The sequence below is a fragment of the Ctenocephalides felis genome, unplaced genomic scaffold (assembly GCF_003426905.1).
Source record: "Ctenocephalides felis isolate EL2017-DRISC unplaced genomic scaffold, ASM342690v1 CF-g0.4_SCAFFOLD_00845, whole genome shotgun sequence".
Taxonomy (NCBI): domain Eukaryota; kingdom Metazoa; phylum Arthropoda; class Insecta; order Siphonaptera; family Pulicidae; genus Ctenocephalides; species Ctenocephalides felis.
Genome location: NW_020536999.1, coordinates 62,866,968 through 62,874,915, shown reverse-complemented (window position 1 = coordinate 62,874,915; position 7,948 = coordinate 62,866,968). Strand labels below are relative to the sequence as shown.

Sequence of the window (7,948 nt, the reverse complement as noted above, 5' to 3'; positions counted from 1 at the left end):
ACTGTAATTTTAACAACATAGATCACAAGTAAACGCGCAAATAAAAACTTATAATATCAGGTACTCTGTTTCAATATAATCTAAATTTTTAACGATTGTTACGAATATAAAAAAAACGTCGGAACCTGGTACCATGATATACTTATCTCATATATATCTACAAATATATTAAATATTATTTTATCTTTGTTTATATATAATATACTATTCTAATTCTTGACTTCAATGCGATAAGTACTGATAAAAATTTCACTTAAAAAAATATTTATACTAATATAAAACCGGTAACATATAGACTATTTACATTTCCTAACTATTAGAAATGGCAACTAATGGTCGTTATCTCATTTAAAATACATATACAGAGATTAAAACGATCTTTAAATAAAGTAATATTTTTCATTTTAGGTAAATACACTTACCTTGATATCCAGTATACGTCTGCAGTATGTTGTCAGTTTTCAGCTACTGCAAATAATAAAGAGTACAAAAACTCATATTAAGACGTCGGTTAAATTGTCTTTGAAGTATTGATAACATACTTCTGATACTCGATTATAAATCAATTTGATTTAAATAGAAGAAATTCTTTGAAGAAATTCGATTCTATCCAACGCTGAAGTTTTGTGCAAAGCGTCAGAGTGTAGAAAACGTTTATAACGTTGAATCACAAATTTTGTCATATTTGTTGTAATTTGCCAGGGTTCTTGTAGAACCTCACAGCCTTGATAGAATAGTCTGAATATCATCAGACATCAAGATTTGAAGATAAAATACGTATATTTAGGTAAAAATATATAGAAATGTCTTGGAGACGACACTAGGCCTAAACTATGGAAACATCCTAAGTAATTGTTTTCAGATCTAATTGTCTTGTACATTTTTAAAAATTCAATGGCATAGGTTGCCTGAGTATAAGTTTTCAAATCTCTGTGCTTGTAGAATCCTTAGTGATCACTTCTGGTTGTTCTTGGTCATTTTTGCACATTCCTTTCTTGAATAATATTTAAAATGTTCTTCCATAATTTAGGTCTACTATCATAAATATTTCGCACTACTACTGCAGTACACAAATTTCCTCCATCTGTTTTTTACACTGGAGGTGGCCCCCTAACATAACGCAATTGTGGAGCCAAAGACATGGTCCAGGTGTTCATAGAATCGCAACAATGTGGTTCTAATAAGCAAGCAGCGCAAAATACTGCTACTAAAGCGAGCTGTAAAGGAAGAGCGGCCCTGGCAACGCGTTTTGCCCACCCTGGTCTGGCTGGTGTCGGGCTTGAACCAGGATCGTCGTCTGGACCACCGGCTGTACACAAGTCGCCCTTGGCGGGTTCTGAGAGGATAGTTACGGCTGGTACGGTTACGGATTGGGCTTGGCGCCTCTTAGTTTTACGCTTACCTCTGTGGGATAAATGTAAAGGTATTAGAAAATTTAAAAAATATAATATTACTAATGACAAAACTTCCGTCAAAATTATAAATGGTAATAAATGATTTAATAAAAATAGTCGTCAAAAACTGTTAATAAAACATTTCGTTAAGATGTATAAATACATTTTTAAGTAGAGCCAAAGAATTTATTTTTAAATGACACTATTATTTGAAATGACAAATTATTTTTAGTTTTTATTAAGTGCTGTGTATTAATAATTTATATAGACACTTGTGTAGGTACATCTTTTAAAAAGTGTATATAAATTTTAAAAATTTTGATTTTGGTCATTTTCTATCTTAAGTTTATAATTTGCGCACTATAAGATGTATTTCTATTATTTCCCATGAAGTATAATAAATAAAAATATCTGAATCATATTCATATTTTATACTCTATGTATGTTTTCAAAGTTGCATTCATATATTAAATCTGATTCGATGTATTAGTCTTTATAAAGCTTTACATCAAAATGTTTTACTGATTTATGTTATGGAGTTGTGTATTATTTAAAAAATATATAGCTTGACATATAGGTGTAAAAGAATATAAATTTCATCGCCGTTGACAGTTTTATATGTGGTGAAAGCTGTAACGCCAAAACTAGCACTTCTTACTATATATCGCTCAAAGTAATTTACTACAAGCTTAATAATCACAAAGCATATTGACAAAAAAAAATTTAAGATAACATTTTACTGCAATTAATTATCTAAGAATTAGCCATTATTGTAAATCAAGACACTTGAATCAAATAAAATCTATAATATAAAAATGAATCGCAAAATGAGTTGGTAAGCGCATAACTCAATAACTCCTGGACCAATTTGGCCAATTCTTTTTCTAAAATGGTCATTAAGGTCCAAGGATATTTCTTACGGCGAGAAAAAATTGAATAATTGCCGGAAAACCCCTAAAAACAGCCCTTTTCTTTTTCACATACAAACGTTAGTATTTTTATATTTTTGCCATCGGATACGGAATATTTACTCAAGTCAATGGAGCGTTTTGGGTCTGAATTTTTTTTACTGTGCTCCAACAATTCGTATGAAATTTTGAAATTAGTTTTATCTCATTCTCAAGTTCAAAAGTGAAAATAATTTAGACTCCTTTGCCATTTCCCGAGGGGGGGGGGGGGAGTGACATCCCTCTCAGTGCTATAATTTCATTTTCTTTTCAAAATAACTAATATCGATAAAAGAACTAATTATAAGAAAAAAATATTTTATAACGTTTTTCAAAAAAGCAAATACTCGTCATTTTATTTAAAGCAGTTGTACATTTAAGATCTATATGGGTGGATGTATATACATTTCGGTATAGACTGTAGTGTAAAAAACATAATAATTAACTAATTGGTATAAATATCAGTATAGGTTATTGAAAAAAATTGAATTGTAAACATAAGTACAGGACAACGTCTGTCGGGTCATCTAGCTAATAATAAAAAAATTACACCGCCTAAATCAAACTAATTAGCTATATATTATATTATTCCTTCAAATTCGCTAAAAATTTTGTGACTTATCAAAAAATCAACTAACCACTTAAAATTTTAGACCACTTTTATTTTCTCTTTTTAGCCTCGCTCGCGATGGAGCATTTAGCGCAGACGCATTATTTCAAATCCTATTCTATTAAAATTTTTACTTAAAATTATATCACATTGATCTTACATACATAACTTTCTGCACAGGTTTTAAACTAAGTATCTTGTGATAGCCGACGACATTTATTAACTTTTAGTATAAAATATTAGAAAATCATAATAAAATATTACTTATCATAAAAAATAATAAATATTACCCTAAGTTAATATTAGAATAATTCATTATAGGCAAATAATTTTCATCAGCTTTTGAATCCTTAGATAGACTAATTAATGAAAATAAATATATACTACTCACCCATTTGGTGATCGTCCCTGTGAAGAAGCATTCGAAGATCCATTGGAGCCACGACGCATATTCATATCGGCAGTGATGCGATGGACGGTTTCACCTTGAACTGCAGTACGTGCCACCAGCTCCCTGCAAGCCTGCTGCAGTGAACGCAATTCGCTTTCTGCTTGCTCCATTCGCTGAAAATTGAAGAATAAAATGATAATTTTAGATAATTACTGTTAATAGTAAAACTGATAGTAGATTATTAACCCTTTCGCTATGAGCATCGTCTATAGATGACATTCACTTGACTACCGATTGTCGTCTATAAACGATATATTACGCGTCGACCTTGCTTCAAGATTCATCACTATGAAAGACTATTTTGAATTCTATTTTTTTAATTCAAATACATTTTCTTTGATAATTATTGAAAAATCTTAAAATATGCCGTTATACTTGGTCCATAGCGACACGCTGTTCCGTACAGCAGAGACACTCCTGCAAAAAATACTCTTATAGCGAAAGGTACAAGAGTATACGTATGAGCAAAATAAATAATTTAACAAAAACCATATGAGTTCATATATGAAGTATCTTAAAACTTATAGACATATGTAGCTATTTGTAGATATCTGAATGTATTGTTAGATCTTTATACCCTTATTCTAGGTTCTCAATTAAGATACAGGATCATTGACTATGGATAATTCAGTATATAGCATTTCTCATAATCGGTTGTTCCATACGCCCGAAATCGTCGACGAAAAATTGTATCCACACATACACACTCACACACACATACACACATAGGAGAAAGTTCCGTAACGCCGGACGGCACCTAGCGCCGGACACTCTATTTACACACATCCACACATACATACATACACACACAATATGTATACATATTAACATATAATTTAACAAAAACCATATAAGTTGATATGTGATGTATCATAAAACTTATAAACATATGTAATTATTTGTAAATATCTGAATGTGTTGCTAGATCTTTGTACCCTTGTTCTACGTTCTCAATTAAGATACAGGATCATTGACTATGGATGATTCCGTATATAGCTTTTCTCATAATCGGTTGTTCCATACGCCCGAAATCGTCGATGAAAAATTGTCGAAAAATCCACACATACACCCACTCACACACACATACATACATAGGGGAAAGTCCCGTAACGCCGGATGGCACCTTGCGCCGGCACTCTATTTACACACATCCACACATACACACACAAACACACATGCATTTCCTCTAGACACTCATAGTGATAAATCTTGAAGTAAGGTCATTACCAAGCATGCCTAAAGGAGATACTCGTACCTCGTACACACAGCTTATGGATGTGACCTTTAGACGATGCTCGTAGAGCAAGGGCTAAATTAATCCTTAGTATACGTAAGTATCTTCTTAATATTTGCTTTTCTATTTATTTACCTTTGTAATAGCTAATAGAGCTGCGCTTCCCGGAGCCAGCGCCAGTTCCAGCTGCCTGTGCAGGCGACGCAGTGCTCCAAGTCGACGTTCGCGTTCGGAGAAACCCCAATCGGAACCACCGTCGGATATTCCTGAATCAGACAAGGAACCACCGTCCAAAGATACCTGAAAGATAAAAATTAATAATTAGTTTAATATTTTATATAATATTTATCGTATGCCTAAAAATATTATATGATATTATATGCATACTAATACGTTCCAAAGAAGGCAATTTAGAAGTTGACGACAAACGATTTTAACTCTTCTGCTTTTTACTGATTTTCACTTTTTCACCTAAATTATTGAACCATCCAAAACAGCTAAACTTGTAAAAATATTTCCAAAAAAATGTAGGAGAGATATTCAAATCAAGTCAGTCAGATCAAATTCTATAGATTTGATAAGTTTCTATGATCTAAATATTATCAAACTCACATTGGGAAAAGAGAACTTGCAGCACAATGCCATAAAAAATAAAGGGTGAAGATATTGTGACAAGTAAGGTAGACTTGGAAGCACTAAAAATGTTCCAAATTAATTGATACACAAAGACACATTCAAAGATGAAATAAGCACTCTCTCACAAAAGTATAAAAAGTCATCTCGGAGATCACCCAAACATGATCTTCAGAAAACTCGACCACAACGAGGTCCAAATTGAAAAGAAAATTCCTTCAACCATCGAATTTAATAAATAGAACTTTCGACTAATCACTGGCAATGTTCAGATAATTTTGTATTTTCCTAACGTTTTCAGAACTTTACCAAATGTTTTACTCGTTTTAACTATTATGAACAATTAAGAGAAATAGTCTTCCATCACGATTTTATCTAGGCAAACTAATAACGTATACCTATACGCAAATCAAAATACTACTAATCAAAACTTTATAATCACTAATTTCAAATTATATATGCACAGAGCATATATAACATGCCCATATCTAAAAAGCAGTATGAAAGCTGGTAAATAGAAAGTACGATTAGTTTTTTCATCACTTTTTATTGCAATCTATCTATTTATACAATTTATAGCAAAACGAATAGTTTATAAAGTGGTGTTCATGATTACAAATGCAAAACATAACCGTAAAGGTGTCGAACGGTACTCTTAAATCAGGTAAAAGCTCAGGTTAATATAGTACGAACAAAAACTAACAATAAGACTATAAGAGCATTGAAGTCGTAACCAATTCAATTATTTGTGCTAATGAACAGTTTCATTCTAAAAAGAAAAATCTGCAAATATCTTTAGTTACTCGTATTATCTGATGAAGGTAGAGACTTATGATCAATAATTAAAGTAAACACTCTAAATTAATGCTCTAAAATATACTTGAACTTGCACCCATTATTCGTAAAAAAATTGCAAAATATGGGTTCCTTAAGACTTTTTATACAAAAACGTATTTCAAGTTACAATTTGAACAAATCAATATTCCCACGATATAAATTTGAGTAATAGTTATCAAATCAATAGCAAAACCATCCATCATATTACCTATGAAATACGCGTTTTCAGAGGTATATCATTTCGAAACAAAAAACTGTTATATATAGTACTATAAGTTATTATATAACATTATATTTTATTATATGTAATTATCACAAAGAATTATTTATTATTATAGAAAATCTTATAAAAATAAATTATAACATTCACAAGTACAAGAGGTAAAATGTAGCGTAATGAATTGGAAGCATGAATAAAATATATTAAAAATTTTATGATCTCCTGACAAGAAAAATAATGAAAATAAAACAAGTATTTTTACACTTCCTCGTTATAATTGTTTTCTCGATTTAGTGTTAAAAATTTGAACATAAATCCGACGTTTCTATCTATATACATTAGTATAGAAAATTAAACTATTGGATATTATTGGAATAATTGAATATTATAAAGTAAAAAAAAACTTACAAAAAAAATTATAACATTCACAGGTACAAGATGTAAAATATAGCGTAACAAATTGTAATGGTTATTATTTGTCAATTGGACAAAATGGATGGGTTATAAAGAAGCAACTGAATATTTACCCTGGCTAAGTGTAAACAATCAAAAATAGAAAATAAAAAGTAAATTGAGTTGAAAAAAGCAATTTTACAAGAGATAAATTAAATAAATAGTTAACAATCAATCAATCAATCAATCAATAGTTGCAAACTCTGCTGATGAATATTCATGACAAAATGCCAGATCAAGGTTATATACAGTGTTCTCCCTGTAAAAAATGATGAATAAAAAACCCATATAGTTTATATTTTTATCGGTTGAACAATGCAACCATTATTTCGTATAATCACTTTAAATTTAGAAATAAGACATTGTACCGGGTGCCCCTCTGGCCGTCCCTTTTTACCCCGCTTATAGGTGACAAATTTTTGAAACAATACATAGTGTTTTGAAATACATAAAAAAATACATTTCTGCAATGATGAATTAGCTAGAAGTTTCACTGGAAATAGTCAGATAGTTGTTTTTTTGATATGTGTTATTACTTGTGATATAATTCGTTTGGATTGCACAAGATAATTTTGCTTACTCAAATTCGACCTTTGTGTCTGCCCAACCATATATCATATATAGAAGATCAAAATAAATACATGGGCAAATTCAAACTAACTTGTAAAATTAGCTTGAAATAAAAATACATTTTATTATTTACCGCAATATTATTTTGAATATTATTCAAAAATCTTATTTGTAAAATTTTATTAAATATATCATTCTCGTGTATTCAATTATCTAAATTTTTATTTATCCGTACAAGAAAATTTCTACCATAAAGATGTTATTTTCAACAAAGAAACTAAGTCAAACATCTATCCTCATAAAATATCTCGTACTTCTTTTTCCACAGCTATATATCTCTTTAAGATTTACTCTAAATGCAAATCAAACCGGATGCGTTCCAGGTTCCGCTCTTTCCATTTCCTGATTTCCGGATTTTCCGCTTTTCCGCCGTCTCGAGACTAAGTGTTATTTGTCGCCTTTGGAAGTCAGGTAGAAATGGGTGAAATACTATAGGGGATGAATGAAACATCCCCAATAATGTTTGATTTTGAATGTGGGTGATATTAAGTAGAGTAAAGCGAAAAAATAGAAGTATTACAAGAGTTATTACTAAGTTT

At 30.6% G+C, this 7,948-nt stretch overlaps 1 protein-coding gene across 1 annotated transcript; it reads right to left on the bottom strand.

Moving 5' to 3' along the window:
• Positions 1-221: 221 nt before the first annotated feature.
• On the bottom strand, positions 222-7,748 carry LOC113386977. The gene is made up of 4 exons (XM_026624736.1): positions 7,719-7,748; positions 4,772-4,936; positions 3,343-3,515; positions 222-1,404 (listed from the first exon to the last, which is right to left on the bottom strand). The coding sequence occupies exons 1-4, from the start codon at positions 7,746-7,748 to the stop codon at positions 1,092-1,094; spliced, it is 681 nt and encodes a 226-aa protein (XP_026480521.1). The 3' UTR covers positions 222-1,091.
• Between the last annotated feature and the right edge of the window lie 200 nt (positions 7,749-7,948).